This window comes from Ogataea parapolymorpha, chromosome VI (assembly GCF_000187245.1).
Source record: "Ogataea parapolymorpha DL-1 chromosome VI, whole genome shotgun sequence".
Taxonomy (NCBI): domain Eukaryota; kingdom Fungi; phylum Ascomycota; class Pichiomycetes; order Pichiales; family Pichiaceae; genus Ogataea; species Ogataea parapolymorpha.
The window spans coordinates 400,816-426,483 of NC_027861.1; the positions used below are offsets into that span (position 1 = coordinate 400,816).

At 41.7% G+C, this 25,668-nt stretch overlaps 14 protein-coding genes across 14 annotated transcripts; 11 read left to right on the plus strand and 3 right to left on the minus strand.

The window, feature by feature from the left end:
• Positions 1-303: 303 nt before the first annotated feature.
• HPODL_01329 (transport protein) lies at positions 304-1,362 on the plus strand (the record flags this gene model as incomplete). The annotated part of the gene is made up of 1 exon (XM_014077835.1): positions 304-1,362. The coding sequence occupies one exon, from the start codon at positions 304-306 to the stop codon at positions 1,360-1,362; it is 1,059 nt and encodes a 352-aa protein (XP_013933310.1).
• A 59-nt stretch (positions 1,363-1,421) lies between these two features.
• HPODL_01330 (uncharacterized protein) lies at positions 1,422-2,984 on the plus strand (the record flags this gene model as incomplete). Its single annotated transcript, XM_014077836.1, has 1 exon — positions 1,422-2,984. One exon carries the CDS (start codon positions 1,422-1,424, stop codon positions 2,982-2,984), a length of 1,563 nt encoding a protein of 520 aa, XP_013933311.1.
• Positions 2,985-3,018: 34 nt separating this feature from the next.
• HPODL_01331 (Essential component of the nuclear pore complex, which mediates nuclear import and export) lies at positions 3,019-4,254 on the minus strand (the record flags this gene model as incomplete). The annotated part of the gene is made up of 1 exon (XM_014077837.1): positions 3,019-4,254. The coding sequence occupies one exon, from the start codon at positions 4,252-4,254 to the stop codon at positions 3,019-3,021; it is 1,236 nt and encodes a 411-aa protein (XP_013933312.1).
• Positions 4,255-5,569: 1,315 nt separating this feature from the next.
• On the plus strand, positions 5,570-6,316 carry HPODL_01332 (Phosphoglycerate mutase; the record flags this gene model as incomplete). Its single annotated transcript, XM_014077838.1, has 1 exon — positions 5,570-6,316. The coding sequence occupies one exon, from the start codon at positions 5,570-5,572 to the stop codon at positions 6,314-6,316; it is 747 nt and encodes a 248-aa protein (XP_013933313.1).
• Positions 6,317-7,959: 1,643 nt separating this feature from the next.
• HPODL_01333 (uncharacterized protein) lies at positions 7,960-9,048 on the plus strand (the record flags this gene model as incomplete). Its single annotated transcript, XM_014077839.1, has 1 exon — positions 7,960-9,048. One exon carries the CDS (start codon positions 7,960-7,962, stop codon positions 9,046-9,048), a length of 1,089 nt encoding a protein of 362 aa, XP_013933314.1.
• A 221-nt stretch (positions 9,049-9,269) lies between these two features.
• HPODL_01334 (Subunit VI of cytochrome c oxidase) lies at positions 9,270-9,716 on the plus strand (the record flags this gene model as incomplete). The annotated part of the gene is made up of 1 exon (XM_014077840.1): positions 9,270-9,716. The coding sequence occupies one exon, from the start codon at positions 9,270-9,272 to the stop codon at positions 9,714-9,716; it is 447 nt and encodes a 148-aa protein (XP_013933315.1).
• Positions 9,717-10,183: 467 nt separating this feature from the next.
• On the plus strand, positions 10,184-15,641 carry HPODL_01335 (Type II myosin heavy chain, required for wild-type cytokinesis and cell separation; the record flags this gene model as incomplete). Its single annotated transcript, XM_014077841.1, has 2 exons — positions 10,184-13,186; positions 13,263-15,641. The coding sequence occupies 2 exons, from the start codon at positions 10,184-10,186 to the stop codon at positions 15,639-15,641; spliced, it is 5,382 nt and encodes a 1,793-aa protein (XP_013933316.1).
• A 125-nt stretch (positions 15,642-15,766) lies between these two features.
• HPODL_01336 (Acetolactate synthase small subunit, mitochondrial) lies at positions 15,767-16,666 on the plus strand (the record flags this gene model as incomplete). Its single annotated transcript, XM_014077842.1, has 1 exon — positions 15,767-16,666. The coding sequence occupies one exon, from the start codon at positions 15,767-15,769 to the stop codon at positions 16,664-16,666; it is 900 nt and encodes a 299-aa protein (XP_013933317.1).
• Positions 16,667-17,308, minus strand: HPODL_01337 (putative membrane protein; the record flags this gene model as incomplete). The annotated part of the gene is made up of 1 exon (XM_014077843.1): positions 16,667-17,308. The coding sequence occupies one exon, from the start codon at positions 17,306-17,308 to the stop codon at positions 16,667-16,669; it is 642 nt and encodes a 213-aa protein (XP_013933318.1).
• Positions 17,309-17,395: 87 nt separating this feature from the next.
• On the plus strand, positions 17,396-18,262 carry HPODL_01338 (Diphthine synthase; the record flags this gene model as incomplete). The annotated part of the gene is made up of 1 exon (XM_014077844.1): positions 17,396-18,262. The coding sequence occupies one exon, from the start codon at positions 17,396-17,398 to the stop codon at positions 18,260-18,262; it is 867 nt and encodes a 288-aa protein (XP_013933319.1).
• A 460-nt stretch (positions 18,263-18,722) lies between these two features.
• Positions 18,723-20,591, plus strand: HPODL_01339 (uncharacterized protein; the record flags this gene model as incomplete). The annotated part of the gene is made up of 1 exon (XM_014077845.1): positions 18,723-20,591. One exon carries the CDS (start codon positions 18,723-18,725, stop codon positions 20,589-20,591), a length of 1,869 nt encoding a protein of 622 aa, XP_013933320.1.
• Positions 20,592-20,728: 137 nt separating this feature from the next.
• Positions 20,729-21,847, plus strand: HPODL_01340 (uncharacterized protein; the record flags this gene model as incomplete). Its single annotated transcript, XM_014077846.1, has 1 exon — positions 20,729-21,847. One exon carries the CDS (start codon positions 20,729-20,731, stop codon positions 21,845-21,847), a length of 1,119 nt encoding a protein of 372 aa, XP_013933321.1.
• A 440-nt stretch (positions 21,848-22,287) lies between these two features.
• Positions 22,288-23,919, plus strand: HPODL_01341 (Bud emergence protein 1; the record flags this gene model as incomplete). Its single annotated transcript, XM_014077847.1, has 1 exon — positions 22,288-23,919. The coding sequence occupies one exon, from the start codon at positions 22,288-22,290 to the stop codon at positions 23,917-23,919; it is 1,632 nt and encodes a 543-aa protein (XP_013933322.1).
• Positions 23,920-23,952: 33 nt separating this feature from the next.
• Positions 23,953-25,293, minus strand: HPODL_01342 (uncharacterized protein; the record flags this gene model as incomplete). The annotated part of the gene is made up of 1 exon (XM_014077848.1): positions 23,953-25,293. One exon carries the CDS (start codon positions 25,291-25,293, stop codon positions 23,953-23,955), a length of 1,341 nt encoding a protein of 446 aa, XP_013933323.1.
• Positions 25,294-25,668: the final 375 nt, after the last annotated feature.

Consider the following 25,668-nt stretch of genomic DNA (forward strand, 5'->3'; position numbering starts at 1 on the left):
ACTGAAGGTCGTGCTTGGTCGTGTTTTTAAATCTAAAGGAAGTGTTCAAGTACAAAAAACAGTGTAAACAATTTGATATTGAAAGCAAAATGGGAGAACCGTTTGGCTAACAGACCAATTGGATTGCGTGATAGAGAATGACCCGTAAACATATATGGCAGTGCCATTTTTTTTTTTTAAAGCACCGGTTTTTGTGAGAACAATAAGAATCTTGGCTGGTGCAGAGATGCATCTAGATAGATAGTCATCTTCATTTAATCCCTCTTTTGCCATTGACATGACCATCGCACATCAAACCGGACCATGATTACTGAGATTTACGAAAACTACATCAAGACAAACTCAGGACTTTGCTTTATCCTGCTGGGAAATCTTTTCAACTCTTTTATGGTTTTCTTCTGCAAGCTATTATTGCTAGATAAGGACTTTGACCCCCCGATCCATCCATTACATATCCTAGCGATTCGGATGTTCATCACATACATATGTTGCTCATATTTTCTATGGGAAGATCCAAATTTCCCATTCGGTCCTAAAGGCTACCGGATCTACATGATTTTGCGAGGTCTTGGCGGATTTGTTGGGGTAGCGGGTCAATACTTTGCGCTAATGTATTTATCAGTTTCTGATACGGTGGTGATGAGCTTCCTGGCACCTACAGTGACGTCGTGGATGGCATATGTCTTCCTGGGCGAACCGTATACTCGGCTGGAAGCAATATGTGGGGCAACTGCTTTTTTGGGAGTCGTTTTGGTTGCTCGACCCTCCTTCATATTTTATGGGCATGACACTAATTCCGATGAAGATGCTCCTGACGGTAACCAAGTAATTGAATCAAGTTCGGCCACTTTGAGACTCATCGGAACATGTGCAATTCTTTTGTCCTGTTTCGGAACAGGTGTTTCGATGTGCTCAATGCGGAAAATCGGATTCCATGCACACCCTCTTCTTACAGTCTCCATTTTCGCTCTTATAACCTTCATTTTATCATCTGCTGGAGCAATAATTTTTCAGCTACCATTGCAGATCCCTCATACCCTGAATCAATGGCTTCTTCTTTCAACAGTTGGCATAGCAGGCTTTGTTATGCAGTACCTCTCGACGATGGGTATGCAGCGTGAGAAAGCCGCTAGAGCTATGTCTATGTCATATACGCAGTTGCTTTATACAACTGTTCTAGAGTACGTTCTCTTTAATCATCTTCCAAGTCCGCTGACTATTCTTGGATCATCAATCATCATTGGATCAGTGATGATCATCATCCTATATAAGCCAGAGGAAGATGACGACGAAAACCTTGACACCGAGTTATCATTATACGAAGACACAAATTCGATAAACTCCTCCGACTCCGATAAATAGCTGAAGTAAGCAGAAAATTAGTTTATGGAATCAATTGATATAATTCGAATGTCGTATTCATGAAGGAATCAAATACATTTGAACGGATTCGCCATGTTCTGCAAAGATGCAGGGCAGAGCAAGTACCTCAGCTTGCGCTTTTAGGTTCATACTCGCGGCAATCAGCTGACTACTCGCGGTCTTTACTCTGGAAAATTGTAGCATTTCAAATAACGGGACATCTGGAAGACCTTAACTTGAGAATGCTCAGAGAGTGCAGAAAAGATTATGACATATTGAGAAGCGAGTTCATGGTGCCGTGGAATGAGCTTGCAAAAGACCATGAGTTTTACTGTGACTTGAATGTTGAATATGATCTGAGCGATAGCTTTGGGAAGAAACTGAAAGTGTCTAGAATGCGGATCGAACATCACCCACTGAGTACCCCCAAGACCCCCAAAATGACTGATATTCAAACGCTAGAAAGCTTGATTGCAGATGTCGATCGACTGTTTCCTCAAATCCCTGAATATTTCATTGAGAATAAGGAAAACAGACGGCAGCTGATTGAGGTATTATACATCTGGTGGAAGCTCAATGGCAACCAGTATTCTCAAGGACTACATGAGATAGCAGGAGTGATATTTGTTGCGCTTAAAACAGAATCCATTTCCAAGACAAATTTTCAGAATTCAGACCGAGGAAGCACACTTGTCGCGGAGCTGATGGATTCGACGTATTTACGTCATGATGTTTTCAGCATGTTTCATAAGATGACAGAATCATTGGTTGACCTTTATTACGACGAAACGTCTCTTCTCCAAGAAAGCATTAAGTTTGATCTCAAGCTACGGCTTGTGGACAAGTACCAATATCACCTTTTGAAGAATAAGCTACGCATAGATTCGTCGATTTGGCTTATTCGGTATTTCAGGCTGCTGCTCATCCGTGAGATAGGACTCGAATATTCGTTCGACCTCTGGGATAAACTCGTTGCCTTTTCATATACCCAGCATCCGGATAAATTAGACCTGAGCTTGCTTTTGCCTTATATTATCATCCTGCTCCTTTCTCTTATCAAATCACACTTGATGATTTCGGATTATGGTGAGGCCCTGTACTTATTACTTCATTACCCCATAGAGGACAGACATAAAAGCCAACTACCATCATCGGCAATTCTTGTTAATGAAGACGCAGGCTCTCCTACCGAAGAGTCGACATTCACATATATTCAGGAAAATCATCAATCAAAGAACTCAGGTTCATTTGATATTGTCAGCACAAACAACAATGAGCAAGAGCTATTGCAGCTCGACATTCTACAAATCACAAAAGATGCGATCACGTTATACCACATGTCTGACCAAGAATTGTGTGATATCGGAGCTCAAATAATAGAGTTGTATTCGGGGCTATCGAATGAGGAGAACAAAGAAGGTGTGTTGTCTGCGAATCCAATCAGGAAGCAATCATCTCCGCTAGGAGATATGCTCAGAAGATCAACTTCGTGGACAAAAAAATCAAGTTCTTCTGGCAAGAACAAAAACAATACTTCGCATTGCAATCAAAGGAAGGATTTTGATCGCACAAGGCTGGAACTAAGATTACGAAACAAGGTGTCACAAGCACTCAAAAAGTAGGACAAGAAATTTTATGATATTTGACAATTAAGCACTATAACGTAGAACGCGTAAGGGATTCCACTTGTTCTTTCAAAAGTTTTTCGTTCTTTTCAATCCAGTTAAGACTCTCTAAGTGGTTGTTCAGCAGTTTGAGAATATCTTCCAGCGAGGATTCCTCTTCAAGGCTTTTAGAGCTTGAGGAGAGTAGAGATCGGTTAAATGAATCGCTCACCTCATTTACTTCGGAAATCAAGGAAGAAAAGTTCGTCTCCAAGGAATCAAGCTTGTTTTCAAGACTTTCTGCAAGTCTGTAGGAATTTTCTCGAATTTGATCGTTTGTCAACACCCTCTCATTTCCATTGCCCGTACTCACCTGCTGCACCGATGCAAGAAGCGACTCAGACTGCTTTTCATACCCATCGAGTAACTTGTCAAGTTCCTCCTGTTGCTTTTCGATGTATGAGAGTGTCTGATCGATTTTGGACTGTTTTTGATCGCATGTCAGAGAATCCGCATATAATTTCGAGATTTTTTCTGACGAAGAGACAAGTATCTGGTCCCAATTATTAATTTTGTCACTGTAGTTTTCAAATATCTTAGCGGAGGAGGACAGTTGATTTGTCCACTTGGTTATGAGATCCTCTAATGTCTTATTCTTAATTGATATTGGCTGTGGCTTGATGTCCTCGAGTTTAACTTGAGCTTTGTCGCGACCAGAGCCAAATGAAACTTTCTTATCCTCTTTCTTTTCGTCATGGTTTGCTGTATCCTTCTTGTCAGCATCTTTTGAAGGGTTTAGACTGAAACCACTGGCTGCAGGCTTTTCATCAGTTTTAGAGGCACCGAAAGAAAAGGATGGAGCAGAAGACGCACCGGCTGTTTTGGTTTCATCTTGAGCCCCAAAATTAAATCCCAAGCTTTTAGTGGGCTCTTTAGTGGTCGATGTACTGCTTGAAGTGCCTTTCTCATTGGTGGCTGTCTTATCACCTCCAAACGAGAAAGCTGGCGAAGGGTTTGCATTTTCAGATTTCTTATCTCCAAATGCGAATGAAACTGGCTTTTCACTTTCGGACTTGTTTCCGCCAAAAGAGAATCCAGAGCTGGGTTTCTGCTGTTCAGTCTTTTGCGTTCCGAAAGAAAAGCCCGTCGTAGACTTCGCTTCTTGTGCTTTTGTTTCACCAAAGGAAAAGGAAGGCTTCGAATTTTCAGGCTTCTTCTCACCAAGAGTAAAGCTTGGTGCAGAGCCTGGCGCTGCAGGCTCTGCTTTTTTTTTCAGATGTGGAACCAAACGAAAACGAGGGTTTATCTGATTGACCTCCAAAGCTTAATGATGGCTTCTCATTCGGTTTATCATTGGACGAAGACAAATTTGCTCCACCGAAAGAAGGTTTAGAGTTGCCAGTATTGAAAGCTCCCGAACCAAACAATGGTTTGGATTCTGCTGGCTTTGCAGTCGAAGTAGACCCAAAATTGAAAGCATTTCCTGATTGCTGAGTGGATTGATTATTAGATGCGTTTGTATCTTGGGACTGGGAATTTGCAAAAGAGAAACCGGTAGTTGGTTTAGCGTCAGACTTCTGAGCGTCTCCGAAACTGAAATTTGTCGGTTTGGGGTCTGTCTTCTGTCCACCAAACAGCGAATTGGTATTAGAGGCACCGGTTGGGCCAAACGAAAATGCAGGCTTATTTTCGGTTTTCGATGAGGTGGATGCTGTGCCAAACAATGATGTCTGAGGCTGAGTCTGTGATTGAGCTTGGGTCGATGACGGGTTGGATCCAAACAGTGGAGCTTTTTTGTCTGTACCCGCATTAAAAGTCGCTGGTGAACTTGGCTTACTGTTATCGGAGGAGAATGAAAATGCAGGTTTGCTTGCATTAGCAGTGTTCGAGGATGCACCGTCACCCTTGCCGAAGCTGAATGTACTTTGGCCGGTGTTTTGATTTTGGTTATTGTTTGTTCCAAAGCTGAAGCCTTGTCCGGCTTGGCTACTTTGGCCAGTATTTCCTGAAAAATTAAACATTGGCTCTAGTATAGTGATTGGGTGCGCGTGAAAGTATTGGTTACGCTAAAAGAGCACAATAGTTATATTCTGGACAGGCTAATAAACAGTGTAAAAAAAGTGTTTCGCACTTTTTTTTTAGGATTAAACTGTGCAAGGATGGTTTGAGAGGACTTCGTTGACGGCTATATAAGAAGTGCGGGAAAAGGCTTCCTTATTTCGATGTGATAATCACTGAATGATGTAGCCAAGACAGAGAGTGATAAAACAGATAGCAGAATTCCAGCAGTTCCTCCTCTGTTTGAACGATAGCATTTTGTTCATACCTAATTCATTTGGAAACTAAGGCACAGATACCCTTACCTGTGTGTGTCTGGCACTTGAGTATACTAAACATCTGGCGGTCGCCAGTCTAGTACTTTTTTATGATCACCACAATCTATCAGTGAGGTGTTCCAGTTCATCCTTTTAATTCTGCCACCACAGTTCCCCGAAAAACTGGGAAATCAGATTTTCGGAATAGTAAGTTCCTATGCAGTGACGTGACTTAGAAGATATATAAAGGAACAACATTTCTTCATTTATTTTCAAATTTCAATCAAAATGCCAAAACTTATCCTTGTTAGACACGGTCAATCCGAATGGAACGAAAAGAATCTTTTTACCGGTTGGGTTGATGTGAGCCTTTCTTCAGTCGGCGAGAAGGAGGCCGCTAGAGCCGGTGAATTGCTCAAAGAATCTGGCCTTAAGCCGGATATCCTTTTCACCTCGAAATTGACTAGGGCCATTCAAACCGCTAACATTGCATTGGAGAAGGCAGATAGACTTTTCATCCCAGTTGTCAGATCGTGGAGATTGAACGAGAGACATTACGGTGCTTTGCAAGGTAAAGACAAGGCAGCAACTCTTGCACAATACGGCGCAGAGCAATTCCAAACATGGAGAAGATCATACGATGTTCCACCTCCACCAATTGAAGATTCTTCTGAATTTTCTCAATTTGGGGACGAGAGATATAAAGACATCGATCCCAACGTTTTGCCTAAAACAGAGTCTTTAGCACTTGTGATTGATAGACTGCTTCCATACTGGCAGGATACTATTGCCAAGGAGCTTCTGGAAGGAAAGACGGTCATGATTGCAGCCCACGGAAACTCGCTGAGAGCTTTGGTTAAATACCTGGATAACATTTCAGACAAGGAGATCGCTGGATTGAACATTCCAACCGGTATTCCTCTCGTCTATGAGTTGGACGAGAACTTGAAGCCAACTAAGCCATCTTACTATCTGGACCCGGAAGCAGCTGCTGCTGGTGCAGCTGCCGTTGCAGCACAGGGACAAAAGAAATAATTGTATAGCTCTTTGATTTATGGCTAAGAAAACCTATACACCTATGTATTATTTTTGAATGTGGGGAAAGGTAGGATCTTTTTTACTTTTTGATGAATACACATAGGACTCATCAATTGGTCCGGAGATGTCTTCACAACCGACCGAAATGGATCTTAGCCGGTGAAGATGGCTCCAAGAAAGTCCGCTGGGCCGACAGCGTCTTTGGGAACTACGTACGACGTATTGTCGAGCCAACGTTGAAAAGCATAGAAATGTACCTCTCCGATCAGGGAGCAGAAACGGATCAAAACGCAAAACACAGAAATAATAGGAATGAATATGAGTATCTGAATCTTCATAATGCAACAGACATCAAGATACTAAATTCTACACCGTTTTCGAATCGCATCTATGATGCGGCTTGGAAACGAACTAAGGAACGATTGAGACCTCATCACACCACTCTTCTAAGTTTATATCTAGTCAATGGGACCATAGACCAACTTCCTACAATAATAGAATTCTTGGTGAGGACCAGGTGGTTTGTCAATGCTTCTATTTTGCTGAACGGGGCTGATATGAATTTCAAAGACTTTTTGAGCTATACTAACTCCCTTTTGGAGCAGCAATTTGATTCAGACTGGTCAAGGAAAGAATTCCTTCGGCATCTTATGCAAGAAGTAGCAAACCCACGGACACTTCTTCAGTTAGACAGGAAAGATTTACTGGCAGATCTGGAGCTTGCGAATCGGCTGGAGGAGAGATATTCGGAAACGGATCATTCTTTTGAAGTATTGCAACTCCATTTGGAGCAAATCAGTGACCATAATAAAAGTGATATTATTGAAAGCACCAAGCTGAAGCTCGTGATTAAAAACATTCAACAAAACGTGCATGATCCCAAACTACAGGTCAAAGAGTTCTTTCGTGTGGCAGATACTTTCAAGCATCTTTTTGCAAAAGCCCCCGACACCGTTGGGTTTTTTATTCTGGCATGCATACCGCATATGGAGAAGGATACGAAGACTCAGTGCTTTTCAAGTGCCTTTTTTAAGTCTTTCCTGATGCAGCATATTACAGTAAACGACGTGAGAATCATTTTAGATAAGCTGATATTGAACGAAAAGCAACTAAAGAAGCTTTGGGAGTTTTGCAAATCGCCGGACATGTGGCTTCAGGGGCAGTTCTTTCGACATAAACATTACAGTAAACATATGACGCAGGAATGTTTTTCCCGGTTGCCCCCATCTATGCAGAAAACAGTTTTGCTCGAACTCTATTCAAGGGGAGCAGGGGATTCTAAGAAATTGGGTAGAGTTCTTTCTCTTGCAAAATGCATGTCTAACAGTTATTATGTCCCAGCTACCCTTCATACTGTGATTGAATTAGAGACTCAAAAGTATGTCACCTCGACAGATGATTGGCTGCGATTATTACAAAAGCTCTTTGAACTTGAAGACAAATTGCCCACTAGCGTGATCAAAGATATGGCCAGATATGGGGCTACATTGACCACACCTTCACCCCGCAGTTCTCAGCTTAGGCAGCTTGTTTCAATACTTGAGCATCGAGACAGCTCATATGGACTTCCATTAATGCCTTTAGTTTTGCGTTGGTTCAGAACACTCCATCAAAAAGCTCCAGATAAAGAAAGGAAGACAATGATTGGCGATCTATTTGCCAAGTCATTGCACTCAGTTAAAGACCTCTCGAAGACCGATGATGTTGACCTCTACGTATTCGGCTCAAAAGTTCCAAAAGTCGTGCTATCTAATATTCAGCAATTGAACCTCATAGCCAGACAGCTGTGGAAACTAGACAACGATAGCATTTCCTACTTTATCGGCAAGTATGTTGATAGCTTGTTCACAAGAGAGAGCTACAGTCACCACAAAGTTCACGAGAAAATTCAAACGGCAAGCTTTATAATTGACATGCTGTTTCGCTTGGTATTGAACAAGGGCCGTATGAATTGGAAGTCGTTTGTGGAGACTAATTCGATTCTGGACAATTATACAATCCGGAAATCACAGTATTGTCATGGTAGAGATTTCAAGACGGGGCAAAGTTTGATCAAAGTTATGGACTCCACAGTTAGTGGGCTAGCAGATAAACTCCTAACAGGCCACGTTCCACGCTATAGATGCATTCAAAATGACCAAGAAGAAATTGGATTGGAAAAGCTGAAGCTTGTGTGCTCAAAACTAGAAGACGAGGGTTATATCACAAAATATTCTGATCCTGTGAAAACCAGAAGTATGGTGTCGCGCGAGGACGCGTTGGAGCGGGTTCGACTACAAGCTACTGTGCGGACCAAAATGTGGATGGTACATAACCTAGTCTCAGCCAATCCACATCTAATTGACAAAGTGCTTGAAAAATATTACACGGATTATGATACGGATATACCGCCTGCACTGATTCATCAAATGATGATCTGCATCATGGAGTCAAAGATCAGCTTCTCAGAAAAGCTTCAAGTTTACAGGTATCTCGACAAACTGGCACTGCTGCTGAGTCATAGGTCAACTTATTATGTCAAATACCGGAGACAGAAAAGGGCAACAGAAGTGTTGATTGACAAAATCATCAGCGATTCATGGAAAGAGGGCTATAATCATAAACTGCTTATCAGTACCCTCAAGAAAAAGCAGTATCTGAAATTCGAGGACCAATCACCTAAGTGGTCCGCCATGCTGGAAAACATGAAATCTAATAAAGACGGATTCTGGAAAGAAAAACACAGATAAAATAATATAGAAACATTGAATTAGATTCACCAGTAATCATTCATTCATCCCGATTCGCCGTTAACCTTTTTCTTGGTGCTTACATAAACACGAGATTCCGTCTGGCGTGGTTTTGAAAACTTTTTATTATGTAGAAATTTTTGTCCAATTATCAAAGTGTTAATTTCAACTGTTGTTTAGCAGCGGAAATATTTTAGAAAATCCATAGAATACAAAACACAATGATTTCGAACGTTATTAAAGGTGCATTGAGACAGAACAGCAGATTGATCACCAGAAATGTGAGTCTCGTCTCGAGAGCTAGACCAATGAGACCAGCCCAATTCATGAGCATCAGAAAGTACTCTTCTGACCACCACGAAGAAACCTTTGAGGAGTTCTCCATCAGATACGAGAAGGAGTTCGATGAAGCTTACGACCTGTTCGAAGTCCAAAGAGTCTTAAACAATTGTTTCTCCTATGACCTGGTGCCTTCTCCATCCGTTATCGAAAAAGCTTTGAGAGCCTGCAGAAGAGTCAATGACTACGCTACTGCTGTTAGAGTTTTCGAGGGCTTGAAACACAAAGTTGAAAACAAAGAACAATATCAAGCCTACCTCGATGAGCTCAAGGATGTTAGAGAAGAGCTAGGCATTGATTTGAAGGAGGAATTATTCAGCGCAAACTAGATCCTGCCATTGCCAGTTACGCGAGGGGAAAAATCCTAGAAAAACAAAGCAGATGAAGTTTACAATATCTATCTAATATACTAAAGTACAATTCTTGGGAACCTGTAAGAATTTGTATGCTAGTTGTTAGAGGATCCTTTGTATACTTCTCTTTATATGTAAGACTGAAGCATCGAAAAGCCAATGGAACATACCAGTCAGATAGATGAACGACGACCGTAGTTGATGTATTGTGGTCTAAAATCCTTACCCGGCCAATCAAATCAGTTCATTTTTACCTTGGCACACCTTGAACCATGATGGTGCCTGGGTGGACTAGACCTGATCTACGGCTGTGAAATTAAGAATTTACCTATGCACGAATACGGCAATAAATAAACAAATTCTCAGTAATATAGATATTGTTTATATCACTCGCAATAAATCAATAACATTCACCAGATCTAATCTGTCTATCGCTTATTTTTATGGCTGACAATGGCTTGCTAGTTGACGGTCTGGTATGGTTACCAGACCCGCACCAGACATTTGTGAAAGGACGTATCATCGAGACTATAAATGACGGAAAACAGGTCAAAGTGAAACCTGAAAACTCACAGGGAAACCTCGTCATCTTGGACATCGACAAGATTGAGCGCTGCAATCCTCCGCAGTTTGACAAGTGTCAGGATATGGCTTCAATGACGTATCTCAGCGAGCCTTCAGTTGTGAACAACCTTATGTTACGCTACGAAGAAGACTCTATCTACACCTGTTCCGGTTTGTTTCTGGTTGCAGTCAATCCTTACAAGGAGCTCAATATCTACAATAAAAGTTTTGTTAATATGTACAAGGATTCCAGGTCGGACAAAAATGGCTCATCCGAGAAAGACCAGAAGCTGACCAGTTGCAAACCTCATATTTTCGCTATCAGTGAAGAGGCCTTCCAAAACTTGATCACTGACGGCAAGGATCAGAGTATTTTGGTCACTGGAGAATCTGGAGCCGGAAAAACAGAAACTACAAAGAAAGTGATCCAATACCTGCTCGCCGTTGTTTCCACTGACAACAATAGCTCTACACCCTCTAGTTTTGAAAGCCAAATTTTGGAAGCCAACCCGATACTTGAAAGCTTCGGTAATGCTCAGACGGTGAAAAATCTCAACTCATCAAGATTTGGTAAATTCATCAAGATCCATATTCAACACTCTACAAGGCGATTGGTCGGTGCGCATATTGACTGGTATCTACTTGAAAAATCACGGGTCGTTCTTCAAGACAAGATAGAGAGAAATTATCATGTATTTTATCAATTCCTCAAAGGTGCATCTGAGAGCGAACTCAAAAAGCTGAAATTAAGTCGTTCATTCCAGCAGTATGGCTACCTCAAAGATACCAATCATGCTGTCTCTGGGATAAATGACAAAGAGGACTACTTAAAACTTCAAAAAGCTTTGGAGGTGATGAAATTCAGCAAGGAAGAAAAGGGCCACATCTTCAAAACCATTGCCACCATTTTGCATCTAGGAAACCTCACATTCAAGAACCGCGGTAAAGATGACCGTCAGGCTCATTTCAGCGATGATGCTCCTGTCAATACAGTTTCTGAACTCCTGGGAGTGTCAGAAAATGAGCTTAGAACCGCTTTGTTAACATCCAAAGTTAAAGCTGGAAGAGAATTCGTCACTCAGCAACGTACGGCTTCTCAAGCTAAATTTACCATTGATGCACTTTCAAAGTCATTATATGAACGTTTGTTCCGATTTTTGGTGGATAAGATCAACGACAATTTTAACCGTAACTCTTCGCTATCAATGGAAGCACAAAATTTTGTGGGCATTCTCGATATTGCAGGGTTCGAGATCTTTGAAAGAAACTCCTTTGAGCAACTATGCATCAACTACACCAATGAGAAGTTACAACAGTTCTTCAACCATCATATGTTTGTCTTGGAGCAAAGCGAATATCTGCGGGAAGGTATCAGTTGGAACTATGTTGACTTTGGTCAGGAGCTCAAGCCCACAATAGAGCTGATTGAAGGATCTTCCTCCAATAAGATTGGAATATTCTCGCTCTTGAATGAGGAGTGTGTTGTTCCTAAGGGGTCAGATACTTCTTTCCTTGAAAAACTGCACCGAGAACTCGAGTCAAAAACGAACCAAAAGAATTCTAGGTACAAGCCAAGCAAGCTTAGAGACGCATTCCTTGTTCAGCACTACGCTGGCACAGTTGAGTATTCTGTGGATGGCTGGCTCGACAAGAACAAAGACCCACTTAGTAATGCTCTGGTTGAAATTCTGTCAGAATCCAAAGATAAGTTTGTTAGAGCCTTGTTTGATTCCTCTATTGAAACCAACCTCACAATCTCTCCGGTCAAAGGAGGTCAAAGAAGAGGCGACAGATTCAGAACTGTCGCCCAAAGGCATAAGGAACAACTCAACGACTTGATGAAGCAACTGTCTGCCACTCATCCTCATTTTGTGAGATGTATTTTGCCCAACACAAACAAAATGCCAGGACAGTTTGATAAAAAGCTTGTTCTCGAGCAACTTAGATGCAATGGTGTTTTGGAAGGCATTCGTATAGCCAGATCTGGATATCCCAATAGGATCGAATTTGACCAATTTGCTGAAACTTACTGGCTTTTGGCCAAAAATACAGCATCTTCTAGAAGCTTGAGAAGAAGAAGCAAAGAAATTTGTGAAATCATTCTCAAAGATTTGCATCTGGATCCTGAAGTTTACAAGATTGGTACAACTAAGTTGTTTTTCCGTAATGGAGTCCTCGCGAAGCTGGAGAAAGAAAAGACACGAAGATTATCAGCAATGGTTTCTGAGTTTAATGCCGTTGCTCGAGGTGTGATACTGAGAGGAAGAACCAAAGCTCAGCTAGCAAAAATGCAAGCCTCTCGTATCATAGCGAAAAATTTCACCGTCTACAACAGTGTCTCCAACGATCCATGGTTTAGAATTGTTTCTCAAGTAAAGCCTTTGCTTGCAAATTCTGATTCCTCTCAGTCCTTCTTCAATCAAAAAATAAAGACGCTGGAGAAAAAGATCAATGTTCTTAAAGTGGAAAAGGAAATGGAGACACAATCAAAGAATAAACTCTCAGAAGAACTCGCGTCATTAACAGGAGCAATTGAAATTGATAGGAAATTACTGGCAGACAAAACTAAATATTTGGATACACTGCAGGTTAATCATGTCAAACTTGAAAACCAGTTGAAGGACAAACAGGTGGAATTGCAGGAGCTTCAAGATAACTATAAAGCTTCCAAAACGGCAATCGAGCAAGAAAAAAGGCACCTACTTGAGAAACTAAACACTCTGACAGAGGAGTTGGAAGCAAACAATAAAGATGCGAACTCTCTTCGGGAAGAAATCAAGACCCTGAAGAACTCGTCTATGGAGAAGGATGAACGGATTAAACAGCTTGAAGCAACTCTTGAGTCTGCAAAGGCAGATATGAGCAAGAAGCTCCAACAAAAGGTATGTTCAAAACCAGCGACTGGATATAAGAAACTCTGACTCCTTTCGTTTTGAAATCAAATACTAACTAATTTAGACCGATGAAGTACTCGAAAGCCAACAACAGCGGAAAGACATACTGAATGAATTTGAGGCTCTGCAGAAAACCCTTCGAGAACATCAACAAGAACAGTTGATCTTGAGTAGAACTATACAAAACAAAGAAGACCAGACAGCAGAGATAGGAAAAGCAAAAGAGATGTATCTCGAGCTTCAAAATAAATATAAACAATTGCAGCACGAATACGGAGAGGCAAAAGCTCTGCTGGAGGCAAAGATCACTGATGAGATCAATTTTGACCGCGGCAAGCAAAAATATGATAGAGAAATCAAGGATCTGAAACAGGCATTGGAAGAAATGAAGACAGAGGTGGAGGTCGGGAAAAGAGATTCGACAAGGTTGTCTCAGGAGCTCAAAAATGCCAAATCCGAAATCAATCATCTAAACAAGATCAAGAGAGGTTTAGATGTTAAACTTGCAGAATATCAGTTGAAGTCATCCAAAAGGCCTGAAATGCAAGACACTGCAGATATCGAGCTTCTGCAAACTAGACTTGCATCTGAAGCATATGAAAACAGACAGCTAAGAGCTCAACTCAAAAAGCTAGCCTCTGGGAAAGATATAATACCTGGCGATTTATCTGACGAGCTTTCAGCTGAACGAGCTGCTAACAGGCGCCTCGAAAAATTGAACATTGACTTGCAAAAAGAGCTTCTTCATTACAAGAATAATTCCCGTGAGTCGAGAGGATTAGAACGGTTGGAGGAGGATTACAAGTCGAAATACCAACTTGCAGAAATAAAATTGCAGTCCATGGAAGACAAACTCAAGATTTCATTATCAAGCCCATTGAAAGATCGCACCCGTGAGTTTGGTAACCAGACTAATATTGAGTCTCCCGAGAAGAATCCTCTTATTGTTAAACAAGAAAACTTGAGGTTGAGTTCAATGCTGAACGAGTCTCAAACGAAACTGAGAAGACTGCAAATGAGCAATGCTGCGAACTTTGCACAACAGGAGCAATCCATCCAACTGAACTCGAAGCTGCAAATTTTGACAAACAAGAACCAGTCTTTACAAGAATCTCTGGATTTCTATAAGGCTAGGGCCGAAAACTACTATAGTAAGATTGAGGCAGCCGAGGTTGCTGTTCAAACCGCCAAACGCGCCGAGGAAAATTTAAGAAATGAATTGAACCAAACGAAGCAAAGGCTAACTAAGGCACAACAGGAATACCGCAATTCAGATCTTACGGTGGCTAAGCTCAACACTCAAATCAGAGATCTTGAAAGGGATCTGTCAGACAAGGTGTTTGAGCTAAGAAAGTTGCAAGAAGCGTACAATGCTCTTAAAGACAAGTATGAGAATGCGGAGGAGCTTAGATTGTCCTCATCGTCCAATCAAGCGGATTCAAAAGACCGAGAAATTAAATTGTTAAACAACGACTTACTACAGCTTATGGACAAAGAGACTGAACTGAACAAACAGATTAAGAATGTCACAATGCAGCTTGAAAGTTCAAAGAAAGAAGTTCGTACCATCAAGTTCAGCAACAGCGAGTTGTTAAAAGAAAATGAACAATTTAAGAGAGCACTCACTGAGACGATGTACAAAAATGACAAGCTCACAACAGAGAGACAAGAGCACTTAATGCGACTGGAAACTCTTACATCACAAGTAAAGGCCCTCAAAACTTCGAACGAGGATCTTTTGCAGGAGAGAGATAGCCTGCTGGAGTCAAAGCGTGAGTTGGAGGCGAAAGTTTCAGAAATCACCGCAGAATTTGATAAATACCTTGCTAAGGCCAAGGATGATGCAGAGAATGCAGCTACAGTTGTCCAACTCCGTGGAGAATTAGAGAAGACAAGCCAAGAGGCACTGGAATTGAAAGAGAAGCTTCAGCAGCACGACGAGAAATTGCGCGAATACGAAGCCAAAATGGCTGATCTTCAAAGAGACTCATTGATGGTGATTGAGGAAAACAAAGCTTTGACAAAGTTCAACAAGCAACTGAAAATAAAGGTTGACGACATGGTATTGGATCACCAGAAGGAGATGGAGTCCGAGCGGAAACACTGGACTACCAGAGTTCAAGAACTTGAAGAGAAAATATACTTGCATAATGCCACCAAGCGTGACGAAGACCAAAAGCTCTACAATCTTGAGCGCTTGGTCAAGGACTATGAGCATCGCAACGAGATCCAGACTTCTACCATTGAACGTTACAGGGATGATGTTAAGAATTTAGAGGAAACGGTGACAAGGCTTGATTCAAAATTGGAGGTTTTGCAGCAGAAGGAAGCTGAAGCTACTCTTCGTGCAAAACGAGCATTGCGGGAGCTCGATGATTCGAGAGAGAAAGCTTTATTGTTGGAAAGGGAGCTTCTTGATTGGCGTACCACCAGTACCGAATAAGTAAGATACAATTAATGTTGTCGCGACGACCGGCGTAAAAAATTTATCGCATGTAACCATTTCACCGCGCCGGTGACGGAACTGTTTTTTTTTTTTGGTGGTGATTCATTTGGAGATTATATTTTATGATCAGTACAAAAGCCAGCAGAGCCTTTGTAGGCCGTGTGCTGACATTGGCAAGGAACAACAGCTCTTCCACATCAGCACTGGCTTATAAGAATTTGCACAGAAACAAAAAAAGACCGCATCTGCCTACTCTTGATGCTCCAAACTGGTCCGCAGGTGCAGCCGTCTCTTCTATCATCTACGAGACTCCGCTTCCATCCAAGGCTCCAAAAAACCAGCATGTGTTGAATTGCCTGGTTCAAAATGAGCCAGGAGTGCTGTCGTTGGTTTCAGGAACGCTCGCTGCAAGAGGATTCAACATTGACTCATTAGTTGTTTGCAACACCGAGGTTAAGGATTTGAGTCGTATGACTATCGTCTTGGATGGTCAAGACGCAGTGATTGAGCAAGCAAGACGCCAAATCGAAGACTTGGTGCCTGTATACGCTGTGCTAGACTACTCTAACACAGAGATTATCAAGAGGGAGCTTTTATTAGCAAGAATCTCGCTTCTAGGCTCTGAATACTTCCAAGAGCTTATTGCTCACCATAATGAGCAAGTGGATGAGATTCCTGAGGATTTACACAAGTCTCAGTTCCACCCTAATAACTTGCCACCTTCTCAAGCATTGAGACAAAAATACGAGCATCTCGATGCTATCACTACTTTGACCAAACAGTTCGGTGGAAAGGTTGTTGATGTGTCGGACAGAAATTGCGTGGTTGAACTATGTGCTAAGCCAAGCAGAGTGAGTGCTTATATCGCCCTGGTGCAGCCATTTGGAATTCTGGAAATTGCCAGATCTGGAATGATGGCTCTTCCAAGAACACCACTAGAGGCTTTCTCCTCGGAGAATGGTACTGATCCAAGCAAGGATGCGTCTGACGTTGTTGACGCTTCCCAGCTGCCTCCAGGTTGATCAGATAAGTAAGTCTAAAGGTATAATAAGATTGGACACCGGGATGTACCCATTGAGAACAAGTATCTTCACGCTTGCATTTCCTTGAAGCCGTAATTCTGAGTTACCCGAGAGTATGATTCTCTTTATCACACCCAAAACGCCTTCGGCTTTGGGATATACCTTGACAAATAATGTCAGATCGGATTGCGTCGTATCGGTGATCCGCACGCCAAATGGAGCAATTTGCACAGTCCCCATAGTCTTATAATCTCCCTTGGATTCATCGAAAACCGTCATTTCTAGGTCGTCAACAGCAAGGTTGAGCTTCCGAATTGTAAACCCTCCAAATTTGAAGTAAGCCCTACTTATAGGATCCTCGATACGACTATAGTTATTATAGTTTGCCCCTTTCACTTCCAAAAGTATGCCTCCATCATCGTCCACACCCAGAAGCTTGATCTCATCTGAATCAAAGTCAGTACCTTGAGCAACTATATCGCCTAATTGCGGTCTGACTCTGAGAGCAAAAGTGAGAAAGGCTGTAAAGAAGAAACTTGCAATCAAAACCATTGGAATATAAACGTCTAAACGGTAGCGCTTCCATGTTGGCTTTGAAGTGCGTTCATTGTTGATTGGTAGCAGTGGCGTACTTTCAGACATAGCAAGAATTCAAAAAATGATTTGTACACTGCCCGATAATAAGATAAAAAAAATACAAAAAATATTTCATATAATTCAAGATTCGCGATGTTGTACCTTATCGGTCTAGGTTTGTCGCATGCTACTGACATTACAGTGAGAGGTTTGGAAGTGGTGAAAAGGTGTAAACGTGTGTATCTGGAAGCATACACATCCATTCTTATGGCAGCTGATAAAGAGTCGCTGGAGGAATTTTATGGAAGAGATGTGATTCTTGCTGACAGAGAGCTAGTTGAAAGTGGATCAGATCAGATTTTGGACAATGCCCAAGAAGACGATATTGCTTTTCTTGTGGTTGGAGACGTTTTTGGTGCCACAACACACACTGACCTGGTGATAAGAGCCAGGGAACTGGGTATCAAGGTGGAAGCGATTCACAATGCCTCAGTGATGAATGCAGTCGGAGCATGTGGGCTCCAGCTTTACACATTTGGACAGGCAGTCTCTATTGTCTTTTTCACCGAGAACTGGAGACCAGACTCATTTTACGATAAAATAATGGAGAACAGAAAGATTGGACTGCACACCCTTCTCTTGCTAGACATCAAAGTGAAGGAACCTAATTACGATGAATTGATGAAAGGAAGACTTGTTTATGAGCCTCCTAGATATATGTCAGTGGCCACATGCTGTCAACAATTGCTGGAAGTTGAAGAGAAGAGAAAAGAGAGAGCATATACTCCACAGACTCCTTGCGTTGCCGTGTCACGTTTAGGGTCTCCAACACAATCCTTCAAAGCTGCGACCCTTCAAGAACTTGCAGACTACGATGCTGGTGAGCCACTTCACTCCGTTGTGATGCTCGGAAGCCAAGTTCATGAACTCGAATTGGAATATTTGTTGGAATTTGCAGACAACAAGGACGCCTATAGAGCAGCTGTTGCAGCCGACCAGGAACTTTTTGCTAAAAACTGATGGTATAGAGACTAATCAGAGAAAGAGAATAATTCTTTTTCTTCCTTCATAGAAAATGTATTGTCAGGGGATTGTGTTGTTAGCTATTCGCCTATCGTTGTGGGTTGGTGAGCCAACTTATCACTATTTATAATGACAAACAGAACTTAATGGATAACACGAGTACAAGATAGTAAATGACCATACAAGGACAAAACATGGAATATCTCTTCCCCTAGTAGTCAAGGTTGCACCCTCTTCCCTTTTTTACCAGGAATTTAGATGCGATTTTTATAGTAAAGACACATGAAACATGGTTGCTATGCTTCAAATCCAATCACTCTTCTAGGTCTCGAAAAAAATGTTCTGGCATATACAGTTACAATTAGAGATCAATCGAAAGCTCCCTCGAACGAGAACATATATTAAACCTTTTCACTGCCTTAGGCTAAAAAAAATAAATTCATGATTTTTCATTACCATGGAAATCATCGGAGCCCGCGATGATGGAGATACAGCTTCAAAGTCGTGTAGCTCAGAGATCTCAGACACAGTGACCGTTTTGTATGGTTCCCAGACGGGTTCGGCCAAAAAGTTGGCTTTCCAATTTGCCAATGAGCTGCTGGAGAAATACAAGAAAAAGGTCTTTGTTGATGCTATGGATAATTTTGATCTCAGCTCAATTGTTGACAGCCCTCAACTGACAACTATAGTTTTCTTTGTTTCTTCTTATGGTGAGGGAGAACAATGTGATAATGCGTCGAAAACATTCAGCTATCTTTCAAAACTGTGCTCCGAGAATAGCCATCACCTGAAAAATCTCCATTATGGTCTTTTTGGCTTAGGAAATACTGCCTATGATATTTACCAGGGAGCTTCCAGAGACTTAAAGAATTGCCTCAGTCAACTGGGCTCCACTTTACTTGGTTCATATGGTGAAGGAAACGATGAGAAAGGAGAATTAGTGGAAGACTACCTACAGTGGAAAAATCAGTTCATGCCGACTTTAGCTGAACACTTGAGATGGAAGCCTTCGAAAGAAAATACCTACAAGCCCTCAATCTTCATATCTGAGGTTTCACCAAGAACGCATGCTAATGGAGAAATAGTATCTTCTCTGCGAGATTTGAATTTTCTCGATAAACCTCCATACCATATTGCAAAACCATTCAACGCACGACTCATCAACTCGCAAAAGTTCACTGATGGACAGAGATGCCAGTTTCATTGTGAAATCAGCTTAGAAGGATCTAGATTGAAGTATCAAACAGGGGACCATCTGGGGGTCTATCCCATAAATCGTGAAGAAGACGTGTCTAAATTCATGTTTCTATTCTGCCTAAGACAAAAAGCAGAACAGGTTGTTCAGCTGAGATCGACATTACCTCTCTGGATTCCATCTCCAACAACTTATAAAGCGATAGTTAAACACTATTTGAACATCAACTCGGCTATATCCTCTCAAATGTTGCAGACGTTGGCAAACTTCGCACCCTCCGACAAATCTAAAGATCGCCTTTTGAGACTTTCATCTAGAGATCTATTTACTAAAGAAGTGGTCGAGAGACGATTGACCATGTGGGAAGTATTGCTAGAGGCCTCCGATGGTAATCCTTGGCCTGATGTCCCATTTTCTTTTCTTCTAGAATCATTGGGGAAACTAGAACCAAGATATTACTCAATAGCATCCTCAGAACTATTATATCCGGACCAAGCCCACCTGACCATAAAATGCGAGAGGGAGTTAGTCAAAGGTAAAATTTTCTATGGTGTCTGCTCAAACTACATCGAAAGCATATGTTTCCGGGAGGCGGATCAAGCTGGACGACTAAGAGATTGGCAGACGGTCCCAATTTTTGTTAGGAAATCTAGTTTCAAGCCGCCTCTGAATGGAGATAGACCAATGATAATGGTATGCGTGGGAACAGGCATTGCTCCTTTCAGAGGATTTGTTCAACATCGCATAGCCATGTCTGCTGCACATAACGTTGGAAAAATGATCCTTTTTTATGGATGTAGAGATAAGTCTGATATTCTCTACCCCAACGAATGGCCAAAATATAGCACAGCTTTGGAATCAAAGTTGTCCGTTCATTTTGCATTATCTAGAGAAGATCCGGCTCGCAAACAGTATGTTCAAGACATTATCCTACAACTTTCCAAAGACATTCATGAATTACTCGAGCAAGGAGCATATTTCTATGTTTGTGGAGATGCCATGAAGTTATCAAATATGAGCAAATTAGTCAGGCAGATATTAGTGCAACGAAAGGGCATTAGTGAAGAAGAGGCGGCAACGACGCTCAAGCAATTCAAACTGAACGGACGTTACCAAGAGGACTTGTGGTGACTGAACAAGTCGGCGTCGATTTACTCAATTCAAGGTCCTTTTCACGACTCCTTTCGTCACACGTTGTGACGTCCCGAAAAATGCGGAAATAAAAAAGCCACACCTGATTAATTTTTTTTCATTTTATCAATGCTGCTATGATTAGGAGAGGTTCAGAGCTGTCCTTTCACATAGAAGACGATACATCACCGCTACTGGAGGATGCTGTCAGAAGAGTTGACTCGGTTTTAGCTAGTCAGAACAGAGCCATATCATACCTTGTTGGCCAATATCGCAATTCAAAATGGTCTCAGGACCATATGAAGACCGCTCTCAAGATACTGAACAATTCTTTGAATCAAGGTGGAAAGGTGATCGTTAGCGGAATTGGAAAGTCCTACAAAATTGCTAGCAAAACCGTGGCTACATTAAATTCTCTGAGTGTCCACTCTGCTTTATTGCACCCATCAGAAGCCTTGCACGGCGATTTGGGAATAATTAGAGAAGATCATCACGACTCTCTGGTTATCATATCTGCATCTGGAAACTCTCCAGAGCTTACTACGTTACTTGAATATGTGCCAGCTTCAGTTCCTGTTGTATTGGTTACATGCACAAAGGTGTCTGCCTTATCCAAGCATCCAAAAGTCAAAGCTCTTTTCTATGCCGAATTGCCCCCAAATGTTTCGGAGAAAAACCTTTATGGTCTTCAGGCACCTACAATATCCACCACCATCTGTCTCACATTACTGGATGGAATTAGTATTGCCCTTTCCGAGCTACATATCAAGGATTTAGAGGTGAGGCAAAAGAGATTCGGCGATCGACACCCCGGCGGCGCCATTGGACTTCACTACTTACAAGATCTGGATCAAACGCGGCGCCTGAGCGGGTCGAATGGGTCGAACTCTGAATTTTCTTCGACTGAAAAGTCAGTTTCCGAGGCCTCAAGCGAATCTGTTTATGAGCAGCCCAACTTGCAGGATGACGATTTTGGAGATGCAAACGATATTTTAGAGCTGCCAGATTTGAAACTGCTGAACGAAATCAAATTATCAGTATCCAAGATTACTTTACCAAGGGTTCCTGGAGATGAGCTGGAGCTTTTGAGACTGGCATTGATGTATGACTTTCTACTGGTGATGAATGCAGACACATCTCAAGGTATCAGAACGAAGAACTTGTTGGATATCTATCGCAAAAGCAAACTACAGGAGGACTCTTGGGATGAGATCCTGTGGAAAATTAATGACTCGTTTATCAAATTAAGTTTATAAATAAAGGTTTATACATGATACAACTCTAACGACGCGTCTGCCGTCCGAGATATCTCGTTCGCTAAATTTCCTGTTTTGGTTTTTTTTTCATACGCCAACGTTATTATGGAGAAAAGTGTCTCAGGTTTAAATTAGCGTGTTCGAAAGAAAAATATTGATTTAAACCATACAATCATTAAAATAAGAGACAACGAATCGACTGAAATCTCGCATCACTTTGAACTACAATATATCAAAAATTCACTGGTACTTAAAGTTCAAATAGTACAAGAAATCGCAAAAGAATGTCTGGATTCTTTAAAAGAAGTTCCAAAGATCGAAAAGACAAAGCGTCAGTGAGCCGAGTCTCATCCACCTCATCGACAGTATCCGTAAATGCTGGTTTAGGATCCAGTCGTTTGTCAAATTCGCTAAATGCTCCCACCAAGGTCATTCAAGCAATGAGCTCTTACATAGCGCAGGTACCTGGTGAACTAAGCTTTAAATCTGGCGATTTTTTTTATGTGAATCAGCAAGTTGATCACAACGATACTTACGTTGAAGCGCATGATCCTGTGAGAAATATCAAGGGTAGAGTACCTGCGTCACATTTCAAGTTTTTTGATAAAACACACAAACCTACTGGTGAAAGTCCTTCCTCCAGTGCCAGTGCAAGCCCTATGGTTCCAAACAATTTCTCACCTACAACAAGCGTCAAAAAAAAGGTTTCTCCTCAGCCATCACTTTATGGAAGGTTACTGTACGACTTCAAAGCAGAAAGACAAGATGAGCTTGACGTGTCAGCCGGAGACAGTATTATCATTTGTGCTCACCACGAGTATGAGTGGTTCATAGGAAAGTTTTTTGACAAAATAGGCGAACCTGGACTCGTTCCCGTTAGCTATGTCCAGCTTTTCGATATCACATCCAAAGTGCCGTACTCGGGTTCAGCAAAAGATATTATCGACAGAGAAAGAATACCCACTATCGAGGAATGGAAAGCAATTAAGAACCGCCACAAAGCAAGCGCAAGAACAGTTGGAATGGCTGCTCAACGAAATGATTTATCTAGGTCGTCTTCCGCTAACAGAAGTCGAGCAACGGAGCCAACCCCTGCTTATGCAATCGACGTAAACATAGAATCGTTTTCTTGCACTAACGGGAAGTACTGGTACCTAGTTCGAGTGATTTTCAATAATGGCGTTGTGAGAAGCCTGTGCCGCTACTACGAAGACTTTTTCAACTTCCATCAAAATGTCCTCAATACTTGGCCTAAAGAAGGAGGAAAGTTTGACACCAAGGATAAGAGAGATAGAATAATCCCATTTATTCCTGGTCCCTTGATGGAAGTCAGCGAAAGCCTCTGTCACAAGCGCCTTGTTGATTTGGATGTTTATCTCAAAGGGCTAATCCAACTCCCGGACTATATCTCCAAGAGTGTGCTAGTGAATTCTTTCTTCGAGATATATGATGGTGATCAAGAATTCACCAACACCGAAGGAATTCAGAAAATACCTATCCAGCCCCTAAGAAGTCCTCCCAACATGATAATTCTCAACAAGACTGACTCTTCAGAAGGCCATCCTCATCACAGCACAAGAAATTCACAATATCAACAAGATAGATTGTCACACTACGAAAGAACAAATTCAAACAATCGCTCAAACAGCGTACAGATGCAGCAGCAACAGCGACGGATGTCCTCAATGTCATCTTCGTCATCATCTATGAGAGTAATTTCAAATCCTTCAAACAATGGCATTCATTACATTTCGAATAGCAGTGTAAATACCCCAAACGAGCAAACGTCAGAGACTGTAAACAAGATCAAACTGAAATTTTACTACAAAGACGACATTTTTGCAATCGTGGTTCCCGAAAACATAGCTTTGGCAAATTTGCGGAAACTCATTGTTCCTAGGATTGACGAGTTCAATGAGCCCAATGCAGATCAGAAACTGAAGCTCGTTCCCAAAAACACAAATAATGCAAACCAGTCGGAGTTCCATCCAGGCGACGTGATCTCTTCTGACTCCGAATTATGGAGTTCCCCCAACTTTTGCGACAAGGGCAAGTTTTTGGTCGTTCTTTAAGTGCAGTTTTTTGTGTAAGCTATGTACATTCTATTAATTAAACCCATAAAGTTTCTTCCTCTTTTCAGACTTGGCACTATAGGCACGGAGAAGACGTTGCAAATGAGATGCGTTTTGGTCCATATAAGCCTTTTCAGTGTTTTCGCGGTTCACCGGATGATCCTGCAAATTCGAAGCAGCCTCGGTAACATATGTATTGTAACATTGTTTGATTTTCTGCGGATTGAAAATACGGTTGATATGATATTTCACTTCCCATGTGTTGTCTTGAGGTTTGTCCAAAATATCAATAGGGGGAGTAGGATATTTGCCACGGAATCGTTTCCCATTGAAATAATGTGTCGCCGTGATTCTGAACATCAAACATTTGCTTGGGTCATCAATACAAGAATCAAGGATCTCCTTATTTAGGGAAAGCATACGCTTGTGATGAAGCGATCTTGACTCTGCCATTCTAATGATGCGTTCCATTGGCAGCTCGTCTTTCTGCGTGGCGGCCAAATCCTCCTTATCGAGTGTAACAATATCGTCGGCAAGCGTACTGAGATTTTTTAGCATGCCTTCGTCCACAACCGTAGCAATGACATCCAAATAAGTTCCAAGGAAATTTCTGTCGCATTTTGTGATCAAACGGAAAGGCTTATTGTCTGTTTGTTTCGTAATAAGATCTAAAACGGTTTGCCAAATTTCCATGGAAACACGGAATTCAAAATCTGCCATGAAAGAGGACAAAGCTTCTCTTTTTGTTTGCCAATGATTACCAAAATCGTTGACGACATCATCGTAATTTTGTTTCGACTTTCCAGGACCATCGTACCCATGGAATATATGATCTATTTCTGTTGTAGGCAGATACTGGAATCCGAAGAATCTTCTCATATTATGGTATGCAATGAAAATACCATCCATGTTACCAATGCGCGCCTGCATGCTGTATTTCCATAAACCTGTTCTAACCAGATCAAACAGTTCACGTTCAAAGCTTTCATAAAGTCCAGTACTTCTGGTGATCTCGTAATTTGTGAGATGATAATTATTATAGTTGATATCATGCCTCACTGCACAAACGGCACGAGTTTTGAGGTCAAAAATACCCGTGCCTGGCAGCTTGTCACTTTTGGCGTCAGATTGAGATCTCATCAAGAAACTACCAATCCTGGCGTACTGATAATTGTTAGGCAGAGGAGCTGGGCTTTCCTTTGAGTCGGAGTTTTTGAGAAATTTCTCAAACTCCTCTGTTTCAGCGGTCAACATGAGCTCGAGTTCATGCCCGAGCAACGAAAGTGCAATCTCGGTATCCGTGGATCTATCCGCGTCCACTGATAGAATCCCACTGCCTTTGGGAGCGATCACAGTGAAAGCGGCACATTTCATACTTTTCGAGAATATTGTTGTTGAGGAGAATTCCTGTGAGAAACTGCTTGTGTGGCATGGGCGGTAGTTACTGAGTAACATGTGAAAATGTTTCAATGTACTCGTCATCGATGAGGTAGAAGAGAAATACTTGATGCTTTTCTGATTTTCATTTGACGACGCATTGAGCTCCTCTCCAATCTTCACCATCAAGGGGTCTTTGTTTGGTGGAACAAAACCAGCAATAAGGTCAAACCTGAAGTCATCTATACTTGGTATGTCCTTCAAGTCAGAGGAAAAATTGTACTTTCTCGTCCTTGGATCCTGCATATAATGCACACCTGGCGAAAATAAAACTCTATCAAGGTTATGGCATAAATCGGGAATCTCTGAGTT